This window comes from Tamandua tetradactyla, chromosome 2, assembly GCF_023851605.1.
Source record: "Tamandua tetradactyla isolate mTamTet1 chromosome 2, mTamTet1.pri, whole genome shotgun sequence".
NCBI classification, from domain to species: Eukaryota; Metazoa; Chordata; class Mammalia; order Pilosa; family Myrmecophagidae; genus Tamandua; species Tamandua tetradactyla.
This window is the reverse complement of record NC_135328.1, coordinates 136,112,931-136,133,927: the sequence shown is the minus strand read 5'-3', so window position 1 is coordinate 136,133,927 and position 20,997 is coordinate 136,112,931. Positions and strand designations below refer to the sequence as shown.

General features: G+C 36.1%; 1 protein-coding gene across 1 annotated transcript in view; it reads left to right on the top strand.

Annotated features, from left to right (window-relative positions):
- Positions 1–20,997, top strand: part of DNAH14 (dynein axonemal heavy chain 14) — a gene marked incomplete at its 5' end in the record, with an annotated part of 509,245 nt that overhangs the window by 84,771 nt on the left and 403,477 nt on the right. The window contains 5 exons of the mRNA XM_077129892.1: positions 2,553–2,803; positions 16,069–16,201; positions 18,174–18,435; positions 18,914–18,959; positions 19,051–19,148. Of these exons, the coding sequence (XP_076986007.1) occupies positions 2,553–2,803; positions 16,069–16,201; positions 18,174–18,435; positions 18,914–18,959; positions 19,051–19,148 (790 nt within the window). The remainder of the gene's footprint in view (positions 1–2,552; positions 2,804–16,068; positions 16,202–18,173; positions 18,436–18,913; positions 18,960–19,050; positions 19,149–20,997) is intronic.

The window sequence follows — 20,997 nt, the reverse complement described above, 5'->3', positions numbered from 1 at the left end:
CCAATGTCTTCTTTATATCCTCCCTCAACTTATTGATTTGATTTTTGGCAAGATTTTTCATGTCTTGTTCGAATGTACTGAATTAGTTGTTTCACCTAATGTATTTCATTTCAATTGTTGGTTTCTTCCTTTAACTGGGCTATATCTTTGATTTTTCTAGTATGACTAATTTTTTTGCTGATGTCTAAGGCATTTGATTTTCTTAATTGGTTTATTCTGGAGATTGTTCTCCCTTTTTACATTGCTTGCTGAATGGCTTTCTTCTCTGTCTGTTCTTTTTTTTGGCATGGGCAGTTACCGGGAATTGAACCCTGTTCTCTGGCATGGCAGGCGAGAATTCTGCCTCTTAGCCAGTCGCACTGCCCTCTATCTCTTCTTTGACTTCAGTTCAGCTTCTTTTAGACTTCTAGCATAGGTTATGTTTAACTCATCAGAATTTTTTAGTTCTTGTTTTTCTTTTTCTTGTCCTACCTATTTGGAGCCTTTTTTTTGAGGAGCTTCTCCTCAGATATTAGACTCCAGTCAGATTTTCTCAGACTGGGCAGGCACATATCTCAGGAGGCAGGAGTAGTCAGCATCAGTTTTCCCTGAGGGTAAGACCCAGGAAGGTTCCTATGAAGCCTCTAGACTGTGTGCTTTTCCTATCCTGCTCAGTATGTGTTGCAGTTGTTTACCAGCAGCTTTCTATTATCTTAAAATGGTTTGGTGCCCTTACTTTCAGCAGACACTCCCTGTCGGGTGTGTGGTTGAGACAGAGATGAGGTAGTATGATGGCTTTATTTGCTTCAGTTTTCTGGTCCCTGGGGTTCCTTGAGAGGGAGTCCACTTGAGCTGGGCACTGCCCCCTTTTTCTTGGGAAAGATACACCCTTTAGGGAATTAACTCCTTTCACCTAACTAGTTACTTTGTCTCTCAGACAAGTTTATTTCCACCCTTGCCTGGAGCAGTACTGGAGCCTGTGATGGCTTCCAGTTCTATCTAATGAGTTGTTAAGGCATTAAAAAATTCTGAAGTCAGAATTTGATATATGCCTGAACCCTAATATACTGTGATAGTAGAGAATAGGTTAGCCTATTAAATGCCAGAATCCTTATTAACTTCACCAACATTCAATAAAAAGAACAGCATTACCAGGTCTATCACTGTTGTTTTGGCATGCTGAAGCTACTGGAATGCTATATACCAGAGATGGATTGAATTTCGTAAGAAATTACAATTCTGAGCCCATAAAGATGTTCACACTAAGGCACCAGCAAGACAATACCTTCTTGGAGGAAATGCAGCATCCGAGTTCCTCTGTCACATGGGAAGGTACATGGTGACATCTGCTGGCCCTTCTGAGTTGATTTCAAAATGGCTCTCTCAGCTCCTATGGATCCTTCTGTCTTCCCCTGGGGCGCCCTCCATCAGCATGTTTAAGCATCCATGTTAGGTGTCTGCTCTCTGTATCTGTTCTTTGGGTCCTTGCTTAGCCTCTCCCAGGCCAAGCTCTGGATTTCATCAGTTAGTTTAGAATCTCTAAACGTGTGTCTGGTTTCACCTCTCTGCTTTCAGTTCATTTTCCCTCTGTGAGCTCCTTTAAGGACTCCAGTAAACTCTCGAGGACCCACCTTGAATGGGTGGGGTCACAACTCGATGGAAATAAAAGGTCACACCTTACAATAGGTTTGTCCCCACAAGATTGGATTAGGATTAAAAAAAAAAACATGGCTTTTCTGGGGTACCAAGCAGCTTCAAACCAGCACAACTGCACATTTTCATACTAATACAGTTATTCATCTATTTCAGGTTTCTTTGGTACCAGTGCTAAACATCTGTATTTTGAGTAATAGGCTTTGCTTCACCATCTTACCAGTTAAAACTCCCTGCATTATACACATAAAGTTTTCTTAAGGTTTCATCAGTAATAAAACAGTTTATGTGCATAAAAGAAATTATTTTGAGTAACTTCAGGATTGTTTTTAGGAGCACAATTTAGAAGTGTTTTGTGGTACTAGTATTGATACCACCCTATATTTTTAATTGAAACCTGCCATTTTCCAATAACCTCATGTATCAGTTGTCTTAAGAGATATCATTATAGTCTTTAAAAATGAAACTCTAACATCAGATTTAATGAACTTAGTTTTTTTCTTAATTGTGTTATAAAGCATATAGGAGTTTAAAAAACCAAATTGCTATAGCATAGAATAAGGGAAGCAGCATTGGACTACATTTTAGGAAACCTGATATTTATTCTTGGTTCTCCCCCACTGATAATGTGTTTGAGAAAGTTCTCTCTTTGTAGGAACATATGGGTGTTCTGTAAGACTTCTTTTTCTTAAGTTAAATGCTTACAGGTGAGTCACTAAATTTCATAGGACTCATAACATAAATTATTATCTTTTTGTCTGATTTGTTTAAAGACAGTATAAGCATGAAGTGAAGTTTTAATTAAAATTGTTGGTGAAGTTCTGCTGTGCTATTCAGGCTAATAAAAATACTATAAACTAGAGATAATGCTGTCAATATGGAAATTATCACTTGTTTCTCTATTGTCTATTAAATTGTAGGTGGCAGAAAAACAGGGGATTAAAAAATACTTTGAGTCAAATTTCTGTGAAGATGACTCAACACATTTCAAGCTGCCTAAATATCGACGCTTATTGGATACAATTTTCAGGTTTCTGATGCTGGTTGACTGCATATTTCAGGAACTTATCCGGCAACTCATGAACACTGCACTCACACTACTTTTGGAATTATTTAATGGTTCTGCTCAAATGCCATCTTCCATAGAAAAGAAGAATGAAAATCTTATCAAGTAAATCATACTTTTTGGCTTAAATTTATAATCAAAGCTTGTATTTATTGCCACTTATCAAATCATTTAAGGTAGAATTTGAAAATTCTCCTTGTAGTAAAGTATAGCTTGTACTCATTTTTGCAATTAACTAATCTTATATTTGGTAATATTTAATACTGTCCATATAATTTAAGAAAATTTCCCTATTTAAAAAAAATTGCTCATAGGTTAGATTGCTATATAAAATAGAGCACTTCCAGTAAAATTTGCATTTCAGATAAGCAATAAAAAATTTGTTTGGATAAGTATGTCCAAAATATTACATACACTAAAAAGTTATTTGTTGTTTATATGAAATTCAAATTTAACAGGTTGTCTTATGTTTTTATTCACTAAGTCTAACAGTGATGCAAGTACATCTTTTGATGGAATCAAACAACTAGAGTTCCAATCTCTGTTTTATCTCTGGCTAGTTGTGTGACTTAGGTTAGCTATTAACCAAAAGGGGTAAATAACCTCTTTAGATCTCAGTTTCCTCATCTATAAAATGGAGATAATAATACCTATGTTATATTGTTGTTTGAGAATAAATACAGCATGAAAGAATAGTAGCTGTTGTTATTGAATGCATTTTTATTGACCTCTTAACAATGTCAATTTGCATTTCTGTAATGACTAGTGATGTTGACCCTATTTTCATGTACTTTTTGGCCATTTGTACATCTTCTTTGGAAAAAATGTCTATTCAAATTGCCCATTCATCAATTGAGTTGTCTTTTTATTGCTGAGTTGTAAAAGTTCTTTATATGTTTTGTATAGAAGACATAGGTGTAGATGATTTCAGAAGTGTTCTCTTATTCTGTGGGTTGTTTTCCTTCACTTGATAATTTTCTTTGAAGCACAAAATTTTTAAATTTTGATGAAGTCCAATTTATCTCTTTTTTCTTTGGTTGAATGTGTTTTAGATTTCATATCCAAGAAAAGGTTCTGTAATCCAAGGTCGTGAAGATTTACACTTGTTTCTTTCAAAGAGCTTTATAGTTTTAGCTCTCACATTTTAAGTATTTGGTCCATTTTTAATTAGTTTTTCTGTTTGTTATGTGGTAGGGGCCTGAATCATTCTTTTGCATGTGAATATCCAGCTGTTCCAGCACCATTTATTGAAAAGAGTGTTGTTTCTCTATGGAACTATCTTGACACCCTAGTTGAAAATCAATTAATCCATAGATGTTTGGGTTTATTTCTGGAATCCTAATTCTATTCTATTCATCTACATTTTTCCTTATGCTGTTACTGCATTGTATTACTGTAGCTGTATAGGAAGTTTTGAAATTGGGAAGTGTGTGTTCCCCAAGTTTGTCCTTTTTTTCGTGTGACTATTTTGGGTCCTTTACAACTTCATATTAATTTCAAGATAATTTTTTTATTTCTACAAAAAAGGTCATTGGAATTTTGGTAGGGATTACACTGAACCTGCAGATCACTTTGGGGAGTATTAATATCTTAACACAGTAAAGTCTTCTAATCCATGAACTTAGATATCTTTCCACCTTTTTGGATGTTTAATTTATTTCAATGTTTCTTTATAGTCTTCAGTGTACAAGTCTTGTACTTCTTTTGTTAAATTTATTCTGAATTATTTTATTCTTTTTGGTGCTCTTATTTTTCAGTTTTATTTTTGGATTGTTCATTGTTAGTATTTAGAAATACAGCTGATTTATGTGTCTTGATCTTATATCCTGTAATCTTTCTGAATTTGCTTTTTTAGTGCTAATAGTTTTTTTGTGGATTTTCTAGATACAAAATCATGTTATCTGCAAATAGTGATATTTTATTTTATTCCTTTCCAATTTGGATGCTTTTTATTTCATTTTCTTGCCTAATTACCCTGGCTAAAACTTCCAGTACAGTGTTAAGCATAAGTGTTGAAAACAGACATCCTTGTCTTAAGAGGAAAGCTTTCAGTCTTTCATCATTAAGTATGATGTTAGCTGTGGGTTTTTCATAGATGCCTTTTATCCATTTGAGGACATTTCCATTCTAATTCTATTTTTTTTTAGTGTTTTTGTCTTTAAGAGTGTTGAAATTTGTCCAATGCTTTTTTTAACACCTGTTGAGATAAATGTGGGTTTTGTGTTTTATTCTAATAATCAACATTAATTGATTTTTAGATTCTAAAACAACCTGAATTCCTGCAAAAACATCCCACATAACCGTGGTTCATAATCCTTTTTATATGCTGCTATATTTGGTTTGCTATTATCTTATTGAGTACTTTTGCATGTATATTCATAAGGGATAGTGTTCTGTAGTTTTCTGTTTTGAGGATATATTTTGGTATCAGGATTATACTGATCTCAGAGAATGAATTGGAAAGTGTTCCTTCTTCCTCTATCTTCTGAAGTGTTTGTGAAGGATTAGTGTTAATTATTCCCTAATTTGGCAATATTCACAGATTCTGTTAGGCTTTTGGCATTTCTCTTTTGTAAAGTTTTAAAATTACTAATTCAGTCTCCTTACTGATAATAGATCTATTCAGATTTTTCTGTTTCTTTCTGAGTCAACTTTGGTAATTTGTATCTTGTTTTATGGCCTAACTTGCATCGAAACTTGTTTTATGGCCTAACATATGAAATGTCTTTCTTTTTGAAACATTCTTCACTTGGTATATGTATTAGTTTACTAGGTTGATCAAACAAATATCATGAATGGCTCATATTAAGCAATGGAAATTTATTAGCATGGTTTGAGCCTGGGAAAAGTCCCAGTCAAAGCATCATCAAGATGATGTTTTCTCTCTTAGGACTGGCATTCTGGGGCTGGCTGCTGTAATCTTTGGTCCTTAGCCTATCACATAACAAGGTTCATGGTGGCCTCTCTGTTCTGTTCTGGGTTCTCAGTGAATTTTAACTTCTTGTTTCCATGGCTTCCCTCTGTTTGAATTTCATTCTACTTACAGAGGACTCCAATAATAGAATTAAGACCCATCCTAATTGAAGTGGGTCACATCCTCTGAACTGAAGTAACCTCATCAAAAAGTTCTACTTACAATGGGTTCACACCCACAGGAATGGATTAGATTTAAGGACATGTTTTTATGGGGTACATATAGCTTCAAACTACCACAGTATGCACGGGATGAAATGATTATTAATTCTATTTCATTTTACAAGAAAATTCTTAAGAAAAATTTGGGGTGGTGGAAAAGTCCTGAGTGATTATTTCTAGATTTGGCTAAGTATATTACATCTTGTTCCATTTTCTGATTACTTTGCCTTTGCATACTGGCCTTTTCTTACTTCCTCAATTATAGCATGTTTTTGTTTCCTCAGCGTCTTTTACATGTTATCTAAGGATCTCTCACCCACCTTTTATTCTTGGTTGCCTATTTTGCCAGAATGTCATATAAACGAGATTGTACAGTATCTAGTCTTTTGAGTCTGGCTTCTTTCACTTAGTATTTGCATTTGAGATTCATCGATATTACTTATATAAGTAGTTCATTCGTTTTTATTGATACATGGCATGGGTATACCATGGTTTCACCCTTCATCAGTTAATGGACATTTAGATGGTTTTTGCTTTGGGGCAATTACGAATAAAGCCAGTATAAACATTTGCATACAGATTTTTATATAGACAAATGCCTTCCTATCTCTGGGGTAACTGCTTAGGCCTGAACTTGTTGGGTTATAAGGTAAGTTTACCTTTGCTGTGCACTTCTGGGTACATCCATTTGATTGTGATGTATTATTCTTTTAATGTGCTATTGGACTCAGTTGACTAGTATGTTGTTGAGGATTTTTATCTATATTCATGTAGGATATTGCTGTACTTTTATTTTCTTTATCTGGTTTTGGTATTAGAGTGTGATGTTGGCCACAAAGAAGGAGACCTCAGAAGAAGTCCTTCTCTTTGGTTTTTTGAATGAGTTTGAGCAGATTTGGTGTTAATTCTTCATTGAATGTTTGGTAAAATTTACCAGTGAAGCCATCTGGTCCTGGATTTTTCTTGGTTGGTATACTTTTGATTACTGATGCTGTCTCTTTACTTGTAATTAATTGGTCTATTGAGAGCTTCTATTTCTCCTTGACTCAGTTTAGGTAGGTTGTATGTTTCTAGGACACTATTCATTTCATCTGGGTTATCTAATTTGTTGGCATTCAGTTGTTCATGTATCTTGTTACAATCCTTTTTTATTTCTGTGGGGTTAGTAGTAGTATACAACCATTCATTTCAGATTTTAATTATTGGTGCTTTTTCTGTTTATTTATTTTTTCTTGTCAGTCTGTCTAAAGGTTTGTCAATTTTTGTTGATCTTTTCAAAGAACCAGTTTTTGGTTTTGTTGAATCTATTTTTTTAATTTTATATTTTATTTATCTCTGCTTTAGTCTTTATTTCCTTCTCCTCATTTTGGGGTTAGTTTGCTCTTCTATTTCTAGTTCCTCCAGGTGTGAGGCCACTTATATGAGAATTTTTTTAAATATAAGCATTTAAAGCTATAAATTTCCTTCTCATCCCTTCCTTTTCTGTATCCCATAAATTTTGATTTTTTGTGTTTTCATTTTCATTTGTCTCAAGATATTTCCTAACTCCCCTTGTGATTTTTTTCTTTGACCCATTTGTTGTTTGAAAGTTATATTGTTTAATTTCCAAAACTTGGGAATTTTTTGTTCCTCCCTGAGTTGATTTCTAGTTTCATTCCATTGTGATCAAAGAAAATATGCTGTGTGATTTCAGTGTTTTAAAATTTATTGAAACTCATTTTGTGACCTAATGTATGGTCTGTCCTAAAGAATGATCCATGTGCACTAGAGAAGAATGTGTGCTCTGCTGTTGTTGGGTAAAGTATTCTATATATTTCTGTTAGGGCTAGCTGGTTTAGAGTAACTTTCAACTCCTCTATTTCCTATTGATTTTCTGCCTAGATGTTCTACCCATTATTGAAAGTGGTATATTAAAGTCTTCTGTTATTAATGTAGAACCATCTATTTCTCCCTTCAAATTGGTCAATATTTGATTTATATATTTTGATGCCCTGTTGTTAGGTGCATGTATATTTTAATTGTTTATATCTTCTTGCTGAATTGACCCTTTTATCAATATTTACAGTTCTTATATGTGCCCTATAATAGTTTTTTAATTAAAGTCTTTTTTATCTGATAACAGTTTAGCTGCCTGAGTTTTCTTTTGGTTACTGTTTGCATGGAATATTTTTTCTATCCATTCACTTTCAACCTACTTGTGTCTTTGAATTTAAGGCATCTCTTGTAAACAGCATATAGCTGGGTCATGTTCTTTTTAATCCATTTTGTCAGTCTTTGCCTTTTGACTGAAGACTTTGATCCATTTACATTTAAAGTAATTCCTGATAATGCAAGAATTTCTTCTATTTGTTTTTCATAAATCTTAAATCTTTCTACCTCAATTTTTGCATTAATGTAATTTTTTTAACTTTTGTAATGAGCCATTTTGTATTCTTGCTCTCTTCTGTGTATATTTTTTCAGATTTTTTTGGTGGTTACTATGGGGCTTAAATTTAACATTCTATATCAATAACAGTCTTGTTTGATTTGATACTAGCTTAACTTAAATAGCATATGCAAACTTTGCTTCTGTGTACCCTTTGGACTCCTCACCTTTATGTTGCTCTTGTCACCTTTATGTTGTTCTTGTCACAAATTATATCTTTACACATTGTGCATCCAAAACTGTAGATTTATCATTGCTTTGTATGCATTTGCATTTTAGATTCTGTAAGAAGTGAAAAGTGGAGTTACATACTAAAAATACAATATAGTACTGCTGATGTTTATAATTTCCCATGTGGTTTACCATTATCTTTGGTGATCTTTATTTCATAGTACTCTATGAAATAAGGTACTCTACTCTTTATTTCAAGTAGATGGTAAATGATGGTGGATACGTATGATCGAATATTGTGTGTTGCTAGAAAAAGGACAAAGTCGTGAGGCACCCAAGGATGTGAATGAACCGGTGGGACATTTGGTGAGGCAAAATAAGCCAGAAACCAAGTAACAATTATTGTATGGTGTCCCTTAAAAAATGCTTATAAGAAAACAGAGACCTGGATTGTGAGCTCTTACAGCACACACATAATTATTTCTGGCTGTTGGTTTTTCATATATACCCTTTGTCACTTTGAGGAGTTACCTTTGATTCCTGTTTTTGAAGTGTTTTATCAGAAGCAGATTTTGAATCTTGTATAATGCTTTTTCAGCATCAATTGGGATGACTATGTGATTTTTCCATTTTGATTTGTTAATGTCCTGTATTACATTAATTGATTTTCTTGCATTGAATCATCCTTGCATTCCTGTTATATACCTCACTTGGTCATGGTGTATAATTCTTTTAATGTGTTCTGGATTTGATTGGCTAATATTTTGTTGAGAATTATTGCATCTATGTGCATTAGGGAGATTGCCCAATAGTTTTCCTTTCTTTATAGCATCTTTACCTGGTTTTGGTATTAAAATAACATTGGCGTCATAAAATGAGTTAGGTAGTGTTCCTTTTCCCTCAATTTTTTAGAATAGCTTGAGCAGGATTGGTGTTAGTTCTCTCTGGAATGTTTGATAAAATTCCCCTATGAAGCCATCTGGCCCTTAGCACAAAAAATCTTTGTAGTAAGATTTTTGATGACTGATTGAATCTCTTTACTATTTGTTGAAATCTTCTATTTCTTCCTGAGTCAATGTAGCTTGCATGTGTGTATTTCATCTAAGTTGTCTAGTTTTTTGGCATATAGTTCATAGAATCCTTTTATGTTTTATTTCTTCAAGGTTTGTGGTACACACTCCTTCTCATTTCTGATTTTATTTATTTACTTCCTTTCTCTTTTTTTGTCAGTCTTGCTAGTGGCCCATCAATTTTATTGATTTTCTCAAAGAACCAACTTTTGGTTTTATTAATTCTTTCTGTTGTTTTTTTTTTGTTTCCCATTCATTTAGGTCTACTTTAATCTTTGTTATTCCTCTTCTATTTGCTTTGGTGTTAGTTTGCTGTTCTTTCTCAATTTTCTCCAGGCAAGCAGTTAAGTCCTCGATTTTTGCTCTTTCTTCTTTTTAAATATAGGCATTTAGGGCCATAAATTTCCCTCTCAGCACAGCCTTTGTCACATCCCACAAGTTCTGATATGTTGTATTCCCATTTTCATTCATCTCCAGATAGCTACTGATGTCTCTAGCAATTTCTTCTTTGACCCACTGGTGTTTAAGATTACGTTATTTACTCTCCATATATTTGTGAATGTTCTCATTCTTTTGGTGATTATTGAGATCCAGCTTCCTTCCATTGTGATCAGAGAACGAACTTTGAATAATTTTAATGTTTTTAAACTTACAAAAAGGCACAAAACAGGTGCCTCAGCATATGATCTATCCTGGAGAATATTCCATGAGCAGTAGAGAAGAATGTGCATTCTGGTGTTTTTTGGTGTAATGACCTATACATGTCTGTTAGGTCTCTTAAATTTATCAAGTTGTTTAACTTCTCTATTTCCTTTTTGATATTCTGTCTGGTTATTCTATCTATAGAGGAGAGTGGTATATTGAAGTCTCCTACTATTATCGTTGAAACATGTCACTCCCTTCAGTACTACCAATGTCTGTCTTATGTACTTTGGAGCTCCTTAATTGGGAGCATAAGCTTTTATGATTGTTATTTCTTCATGGTGAATGGTCCCTTTAATTAATACACACTGTCCTTCTTTGTCTCATATCTTTACATTTAAAGTCTATTTTGTCTGTTATTAGTATAGCTACTTCTGCTTTCTTTTGGTTACAGCTTGCATGGGAAATCTTTTTCCATCCTTTCATTTTCAATCTTTTTGTATCCTTCTGTCTAAGATGAGTCTCTTATAAGCAGCATATAGCTGGCTTCTATTTCTTCATCCATTCTGCCAACCTGTGCCTTTTAATTGGTAATTACCAATTGCCAAAAGTGCCATTTACATTCAAAGTTATTACTAAAAAGACATTTCTTGAATCCACCCCTTTATCCTTTGGATTTTGTTTGTCAGATTTATATATTCTTCTTCCTCTTTCTCTTTTTATCCTTTAAGTTACCCTTACTGGTACTTTTCAATTCTCTGCTCTCCTCCAGACCTCCCTTTCCTGTCTGTTTTTTTTTTTTAACTGTCAGAACTTTGTTTTGTATTTTTTTGTGGGTTCTGTCTCTTGTTGAAAAATTCTTTCAGAAGTTGTTTTTCTGTGAAAATATTAATCTCTCCCTCAGTTTTAAAGGATAGTTTGGTTAGGTACAGAATTCTTGGCTGGAAATCTGTGGTAGTTAGGTTCAGGTGTCAACTCTGCCAGGTGAAGGTGACTAGTTCTGTTACTGTGGACATGAGCCAATGGCATGCGAAGCTCATTCGTTGCTGATTACATCTGCAGTTGGCTAAGAGGCATGCCTGCTGCAGTAAATGATGTTTGATTTAATTGGCTGGATGCTTAAATGAGAGATCCCAATGTAGCACAGCACACGCAGCTCAGCATACCTCATCTCAGAACTGGAAGGTCAGCCCAGGCCTTTGGAGATGCAAAAAGGAATCACTGGGGAAGGTTGTTGGAACCCAGAGGCCTGGAGAGAAGGCCAGCAGAGACCACCCTGTGCCGTCCCACGTAAGAAAGAACCTCAGTTGAAAGTCAGCTGCCTTTCCTCTGAAGAACTATACATTTTTAACTAAATAAATCCCGTTTTATTAAAAACCAATCCATCTCTGATGTGTTGCACTCTGACATCTTTGGCAGACTAAAACAAAGTCTTTCTCTTTCAGGATCTTAAATATATCATACCACTGCCTTCTCACCTCTGTAGTGCCAGTTGAGTAGTCTGAACTCAGTTTTTATGTGGTTTCCCTTGTATGTATTGTATTGTTTTTCTCTTGCTGCTTTCACGATTTTCTGCTTCTTTTTGATATTTGACAGACTGATTGGTATGTGTCTTGGGGAAGGCTTATTTGGATTTATTCTATTTGGAGTTCTTTGCTCTTCTTTGACATGTGTATTTATGTCCTTTATAAAGGTTGGGAAGTTTTCCCCCATTATATCCTCAACTAATCTTCTTAGCCCTGTACTCCTCTATTCTCTTTCTGGAACACCAATGATTCTTATATCTGTGCACTTTATTTTGTTCATCATTTCCTTGAGATCCAATTTTAATTTTTCCATCTTTTTGGCCATTTCCTGTTTTTTGATTTTTCAAGATCTGTTGTCCTGTCCTCTAGTTTGCTTATTCTTTCTTCTGCCTCATTAAATCTGCTGTTGTGTATCTCTAGTATGTTTTTTATTTGGTCTACTGAGTTTTTAATCTCTGTCATATCTGCTGTTTTTCTGTTTATTCTTTCAGATGACTCTTAAGCTGCCTTATGCCATTAGCTGTCATGTTTATTTTATTTAGTAGAGTTATATAAACACCTTCGATTAGTTGTTCCAACATCTGTGTCTCCTTTGGTTTTAATTTGGTATTTAGGCTGGGCTGTGTATGTCTGCATCATATCATGCTCAGTGATCTTCTGTTGCTTTTACAGTATGTAAATATCTCGATTGATTAACTTTAAGAGTTGATTTCCTTCAGTAGTCTAAAGGCTTGTGTTTGCGAGTTGGATGTGGAGCAGGATTCAGGGCACAGGGCTAGGCACAGTAGGTGGTGATGCGTTGCAGTGCAGGTATAGGCACGGGTTGGGGATGGTATGCTGGTGCCTGTGAGCATGGGTGTCCAGTTGCTGGGGAGGATGTGGCTGTGCACGTGCATGGGTCTGGGGGGCCAGGCCATTGTGTGTGCTGGTCTAGGGTGCGGGGCCCTTTGTGTGGATGTGCAGAGCTAGGGCAGCACATTGGCCTTACGACTGCATGGGCTGGGAGCAGATGTGACCTGGCTGCGCAGGTCAGTGCTTTCTTAGAGCTGGGGAGTGTGACTGGGGGCCCTGTGCATGTGCGGATCTGCGAATGCCATAACTGATGTACCTGTCCTCAGAGCTCAGGGGATTTGGGGTGGGGTTGTGCGAATGTGTGGGCTGGGGGTGGGTGTAGCCTGTGTATGGAGGGAACCACCCACAGCCTTTATTTGCTAGTGATAACTTGCAGGGAGGAGGGAGGAGGAGGTAGGGCTGGGTGGAGGGGGTGTTTGGGGTAAAACTGCACTTCCACAGAAGAGGTGTTGTGCTTGGGGTGGGATTCTGGGGTGGGTATGCGTGTAAGGGGTTGATAGGGTGGGGGAGTTTGGAGGGGAGGGAGTGCGGGTAGGTGATGGGGTTCAGGTGGATTGGGGGTCACGGGTCATAAGGCTGTGCTCATTAGAGTAGCACGGTCAAGATTCACGGCTTGGCTTATTTACTTCCTAATCCCCATCCCTCTGTCTGTGTACTTCTGAGGGCTCTGGACTTCCTTATTAGGCTGTTTGCACCAGTCGGATGGTCTCCAGTTCTCTGCCTTTCAGTTCCTCAGCTTTTGCAACCAGGGCCACCCTGTATGGTGCAGAAAATATCCCAGGCCACTTACATCCTGGAATTGCTGTCTCAGTCACCCTCCCATCTCTTCTCCAGCTGTTCCTTGGAGCCAGCAGGTTGAACTCAGTCTCTGGGTCACTTTCTTTTTAATACCAATTATTTTCTCATAAGCTTTAAGAAATGAATAAAATTAAATGGAATCTAACAATAATAGGACCAGGGTAGCCACCCAAATGCAGCGCTCTTTGGCCAAGCAGAGAGACTGGCTGGACTAAAGTTATGATTCTTTTTTTTTTTTTTAATTTTTTTATTAATCAAAAAAAAGAAAAGAAATTAACACAACATTTAGAAATCATTCCATTCTACAAATGCACTCAGTAATTCTTAGTATCATCACATAGATGTATGATCATCATTTCTTAGTACATTTGCATCGATTTAGGAAAAGAACTAGCAAAACAGCAGAAAAAGATATAGAATGTTAATATAGAGAAGAGAATTAAAATAATAATACTAATAATATATATATATAAAAAGGAAAAAGAAAAAAACAAAAACAAAAGATACAAACACACAAACAAACAAACAAACAAAAAACCATATTTCAGGTGCAGCTTCATTCAGTGTTCCAACCTAGTTACATTACACCTAGGTATTATTGTGCTGTCCATTTTTGAGTTTTTGTATCTAGTCCTGTTGCACAGTCTGTATCCCTTCAGCTCCAACTGCCCATTATCTTACCCTGTTTCTAACTCCTGCTGGTCTCTGTTACCAATGATATATTCCAAGCTGATTCTCGAATGTCGGTTCACATCAGTGGGACCTTACAGTATTTGTCCTTTAGTTTTGGGCTAGACTCACTCAGCATAATGTTCTCTAGGTCCATCCATGTTATTACATGCTTCATAAGTTTAGTCTGTCTTAAAGCTGCATAATATTCCATCGTAGGTATACGCCACAGTATGTTTAGCCACTCGTCTGTTGATGAACATTTTGGCTGTTTCCATCTCTTTGCAATTGTAGATAATGCTGCTATAAACACTGGTGTGCAAATGTCTGTCTGTGTCTTTGCCCTTAAGTCCCTTGAGTAGATACCTAGCAGTGGTATTGCTGGGTCGTAATCCATTCTGCCATTCTATGTCTTTTGATTGGGAAATTCAGTCCATTAACTTTTAGTATTATTACTGTTTGGATAATATTTTCCTCTACCATTTTGGCTTTTGTATTATATATATCATATGTGATTTTCCTTCTTTCTACACTTTACTCCATACCTCTCTCTTCTGTCTTTTCGTATCTGACTTTAGTGCTCCCTTTAGTATTTCTTGCAGAGCTGGTCTCTTGGTCACAAATTCTCTCAGTGACTTTTTGTCTATAAATGTTTTAATTTCTCCTTCATTTTTGAAGGACAATTTTGCTGGATATAGGAATCTTGGTTGGCAGTTTTTCTCTTTTAGTAATTTAAATATATCATCCCACTGTCTTCTAGCTTCCATGGTTTCTGCTGAGAAATCTACACATAGTCTTATTGGGTTTCCCTTGTATGTGACAGATTGTTTTTCTCTTGCTGCTTTCAAGATCCTCTCTTTCTCTTTGACCTCTGACATTCTAACTAGTAAGTGTCTTGGAGAACGCCTATTTGGGTCTATTCTCTTTGGGGTGCGCTGCACTTCTTGGATCTGCAAATTTAGGTCTTTCATAAGAGTTGGGAAATTTTCAGTGATAATTTCTTCCATTAGTTTTTCTCCTCCTTTTCCCTTCTCTTCTCCTTCTGGGACACCCACAACACGTATATTTGTGCGCTTCATATTGTCATTCAGTTCCCTGATCCCCTGCTCAAGTTTTTCCATTCTTTTCCCTATAGTTTCTGTTTCTTTTTTGGATTCAGATGTTCCATCCTCCAGTTCACTAATTGTAGCTTCTGTCTCTTTAGATCTACCATTGTAGGTATCCATTGTTTTTTCCATTTTTTCTTCTTTGTCCTTCACTCCCATAAGTTCTGTGATTGGTTTTTTCAGATTTTCTATTTCTTCTTTTTGTTCAGCCCATGTCTTCTTCATGTCCTCCCTCAATTTATTGATTTGGTTTTTGAAGAATTTTTCCATTTCTGTTCGTATATTCAGCATTAGTTGTCTCAGCTCCTGTATCTCATTTGAACTATTGGTTTGTTCCTTTGACTGGGCCATATCTTCAATTTTCCGAGCATCATCCATTATTTTCTGCTGGTGTCTGGGCATTTGATCAGATTTCCCTGGGTGTGGGACCCAGCTGGTTGAAAGCTTTTTCTGTGAAATCTCTGGGCTCTGTTTTTCTTTTCCTGCCCAGTAGGTGGCGCTCGTGGCGCTCGTCTGTCTGCACAGCAGTCGGCCCGGGAAACCGCGCGTGGAGGTGGGGGTCGCTGGCCGCCACGACTTGGGAGAGTGCCGGTCCCAATTGCCCAGCTGGCCCGAAACGCCAAGCGTGACGGGAGGGCCCCGCTATCCAATGTTCCCAGTCAGACCGGGGAGCCACGTGCGTGGAGGGGACCCCAGTCGCCAGCCGCCCCGGCCGGGAAACCGCGCGCCCCTTGGGTATCTCACCGCAGCAGATTCTCCCTGCCTGTTCAGCTGTTCCAGAATGGGGTACGCTGTCTTTTTGGTCTCTGTCGTGACTCCGGGAGCTGTTTCGTATTGTTTCTGTTTCTTTAGTTGCTTTTCTGGAGGAGGAACTAAGACCCGCGCGTCTTACTAAGCCGCCATCTTCTCCGGAAGTCCAGTTATGATTCTTAAAGGATAATATTTCTCATTTTTTACCTTCCTATTTCTTATCTAGAATATACAAGGATAACTTTGCTTTCACTGGAAGTATGCCTGTAACAAGTGATAGTGAAAAACTAAATGATTCAAACAGAAAGGCTGTTTCTGTTCTGAAGTCAGAAGTAAAAACGGAAGTTGATATCAATAAGGTAAAATAATCTTTAGAAAATATAAGTATACTTTTTTTACATCAAATGAATAATATATTTTGGATTAGAAGTGTTTATTATTAGTACTCCCAATTTTTTGCCCAGCACACACACATAGACACACATGCCTGCTGTCATTGTAGAAGGCTGTCATTACACTTACCTCGTTTGATTTATTTGCTCATTCATTCAAAAAATAGTTACTTGTTATGTACTTACCATGTACGCACTGGAGATACAGCAGTAGGCAGAGCAAATTCCCTGACTTCTTAGAGCTTATATTCTACTGAGGGAGAAAGACAATAAACAAATATAATGTCTGGTAAAGGTCAGTACTATGAAACAAAATAATTGGGGAGTTGAGTTGAGCATACTCATTGTTCATGGAACATTATTTCCATCAGTTCATGTGAGGCTGCTCACTTAAAATTCTTTTTAAAATTTGATTTCCTTCCCTTTCCTCCCATCTTAAGCCATATTTCTCCCCTTTTTGAGAACTCTCTGGAATATATTTCTTATATATTTCTTCAATCCATCTTCCATACTTGTACATTGAGCTTTTAAAATATATATTATGGTTTTTGGATATACATGTTAAAATTTTCATAAATGTTATTGTGCTACCATTCTATTTAAAAATGTTTTCACTCAACATTGTGTTAAGATTAATTTCATATATGAGATAGGTAGATACAGGTCTAGAGCTAATGGTTATCTACCACCTAAATCCCCGTTCGGTGAAGAAATTGTTGCTCCAGATGCTAGTTGTGTTTCCAGCAGCCAGTCTTTACTATCAGCTCCTTCAGGGATGGCTTGAGCTTTCTAGGGTGGCTCAGATGCAGTGAGTGATTGTTGCAGGGATATGAAGGCATGATGGTACCTCAGCCAAGTGAGGTCTGTTCCAAAGAGCCATTCAAACTCCAGAGTTCCCCATAGGGTTGGCTAAGGCTGTGTTCAGCCTGTCACTGCTCGATTTCTTCCTCTATCCCTCCTTTCCATAGGTGTTGATCTCAAGAGAAATCCTTAATAAACATCCTACCTGTTTCAGTGTCTTCTTCTTAGGAAGCCCAGCCTGTGACACACACACACACACACACACAATACACGTAAACATGCACAGTTTATTGTTTATTACATGGTATTTCTATATACCAAATTTTATATCTCTATTCTCCTAGTTGAAGACAATTAAGTTACTTCCAAGTCTTAACTACTACTAATGAGGCTGTGATAAATAGCCTTCTACAGGTTTTCTTGCGGACTAAGTAAATATTTCTCTAGGTTATATATCTTTAAGAGTAGATTACTGGGTCATAGGATATATACACTTCATTAAAAATACTGCCATCTTGCATCTCCAGAGAGAGCAGAAGGTACATTCCCATTAGCAGTGTATTTCTCCATGCCCATATCCATTGTGTATAAACATATTTATACTTTAAATACTCCTGATATTTATCCTGATTTAATATCACTGAATTTAGATATCAGTGGGGATACCTATACCAGTATATCTATGTTACTGTGAAGAACTAGGACATATGGTAATGGAGTTGAAGTGTGTTCCTGATTTGTAGTTCTTAAACCTATCTCACCTGTTCAGCATTTAAATGATTCATATCCTTGGTCCCTGTTCCTCACATTTTAAACTCAAAATCTCTGGGGATAGGGTCTTGGCTTTTGTATTTTTAATTTTCTTTCATATGATTATTATGTAGCAACTTTGCTATCAATTTAAACAGTCCTTTTGGAGGAACTACACTGCATTATAATATAGTATTTATTTTACATTAATTTACTCATTTTAACATGCAAATATCAGGTATTTGTTAATACAGTGGTATTCAGTGAATACCACTTCAGTGAAGTTATGATTGTCATTTAAAATTTAGGTGTGTTTTATACAAAATTAAAAGAAATGTACTATTAGTTATAAATTTTAACTGATACTCTAACATACCTGTTAAAATAGATTTTGAATAGTATTAAGGTGGAGTCCGATATGAGAAAAATGTATGCACCAATATTTGAAGTACATCTATGCTTGAGAACTCCTGCAGAGAATGATTTTCCAGAAAATTCAAAGAACTTTCATGAGTCTGACAAATGCCCTAAAAAATTTGCATTTTATTTTGAAGAAGATGAAATATCAGAAAATGACTCAAATGAAGAATTGCTCCCCAAAGTCAAGCAACAAAAAATATATAGCAACAAACTTGAAGAAAAAATTCTAGGTAAGATGAATGAGATTAGGATAAGGTCTTAACAGCTGGAGAATAACAAGTGAGATAAATTTTAATATTTTGTATTATCAATATATAGGTATATGATTTTTATAAATTTTAAGGTAAGTGATGCTTAGAGTGAGCAGATCACTTGTGGGTAATAACATCAGTATTCATTTTAATCTCAGTTCACACACTTTCTTACAGCCTGGTGGTCATGGTCTTGGTGGTGGGGCTGAGAACTTACTTTATCAGGATGAGTACCATCTGGGATGCTTGTTAAAATGTATACTCTTAGGGACTATCTCACATATCCTTAATCAGAATCTGGGAGTGGGAAGTAATGCTTGAATACTACCTCTCAAAAGACCTTTCCAGTTTATTTTTATAGTGTTTGAAAAGCAGCAGCATAAATAAATCAACTTGTCTTTTTGCTGAAATAAATATCAACAAATTTTTTATTCTCTCTTTCAATGGATTCTAATAGACAGAGAAATCTTGACTAAGTCAGAGAAAAAATGCATGTGTGATGAGTAAGTATTAGACATTTGTGAAGTTAAAAATTATTGTATTTTATGTGTTAGTACATTCAACTAAAGTGTGCTTTATTGCTTTCTCACTTAGACTTTTGGAATTCCCTACAAATCTCTTTATAGATCCCAGCAGATTGAAGTTTTCAATAAAAGTTCAAAATATGGTGGCTGATATTGAAAAATGCATAAGTAAGTATTTAAAAAGTTTGGTTAGATGCATTGTCTGACAATTTTCTTAAATTTAGGCATCTAATGTTTTTGCCCATGGATGTGTCAGAAAGACACATTATGGTAATAATAGGAGATCATAAGTACACAATTTTTGGGATCAAGCAATGTGCATGTATAATTATTTGAGAATGTGTTAATTGTACACTTTAGCTACAGAGTGCAGAAAGTTGGAAATTAGGAATTTTATGGCACTTCACAGCAAATAAGCAATATCACATCATAGATGAACAGATATTGTTCCAACTTGTCATGGTTAGGTTCAGGGGTCAGCTTGGCCAGATGATGGTGCCCAGTTGTCTGGTCAGGCAAGCACTGGCCTAACCATTTACTCCAAGGATATTTGTGGCTGGGTAATAAACCAGAAGGCTGGTTTGTTAAATTATCAGTCAGTTGATTGAATCTGTGAGTGGTAATATCTATAGTCAACTAAAGGTGTGTCTTCCACAACAAGAGAATCTAATCAGTTGAAGACTTTTAAGGGAAAAGAGAGAATTCTTCTTCAGCCAGCCAGCCTCTCCTGTAGAGTTCATTGAGGAACTTGATCAGAATTGCCACCCTCGTAGCCTGCCCTATGGATTTTGGACTCTTGCATACCCATGGTTGCATGAGACACTTATAAATCTCATATTTACAGATATCTCCTGTTGGTTCTGTTTCTCTAGAGAACCCTGACTAATACAGCTTGGTATAACTCTATTAATAATTGAGATGGCACTGACATTCCATCGTGTAAGTTGCTAATTGTACGCTTATATGAGGCAAGGCTCTCGGTGAGAGTGTTTTTGCATCTTAATGGAGTTTTTTTTTTAAACATAACAACATACAAACATGAACATTCTTGCCATATGATCATTCCAATCTTGTATATAATCAGTCACTCACGATATCATCACATAGTTTTATATTCATCACCATGATAATTTCTTAGAGCATTTGCATCAATTCAGAAAAAGAAATAAAAAGAAAAAACTCACACATACCATGTCCCTTTACCGCTTCCTCTCATTGACTGCTAGTATTTCCATCTACCCATTATATTTTAGCCTTTGTTTCCCTTATTTTTTTCTATTCCTTACCATTCCCTTTCATTGATCACTAGCATTTCAATTTACTAAATTTATTTTAACATTTGTTCCCCCAATTATTTATTTATTTTTAATCCATATGTTTTTCTCATCTGTCCATACCATAGATAAGAGGAGCATCAGACACAAGGTTTTCACAATCACACAGTCACATTGTGATAGCTATATCATTATACAATCATCTTCAAGAAACATGGCTACTGGAACACAGCTCTACAGTTTCAGGCTTCTCTGTTACACTTTAACTAAAAAGGTGATAACTATTCAACACATAAAAATAACCTCCAGGCTCATCTCTCGACTGTGTTTGAAATCTCTCAGCCATTGATATTTATTTTGTCTCATTTCTCTCTTCCCCCTTTTGGTCAAGAGGGTTTTCTCAATCCCTTGATGCTGAGTCCCAGCTCATTCTAGGATTTCTATTCCATGTTGCCAGGAAGATTTACACCCCTGGGAGTCATGTCTCATATAAGGATGGGACAGTGAGTTTGCTTGTTGTGTTGGCTGAGAGAGAGAGGCCACATCTGAGCAGCAAAACAGGTTCTCTAGGGGTGACTCTTAGGCCTAATTAAAATAGGCTTAGCCTATCCTTTGCGGGGATAAGTTTCATATAAACAAACCCCAAGATTGAGGGCTTGGCCTATTGCTTTGGTTGTCCCCACTACCTGCGGAATATCTCCATGAATTTTCTCTCTTTTTTGCCTTTCTCCCAAGAATAAAAT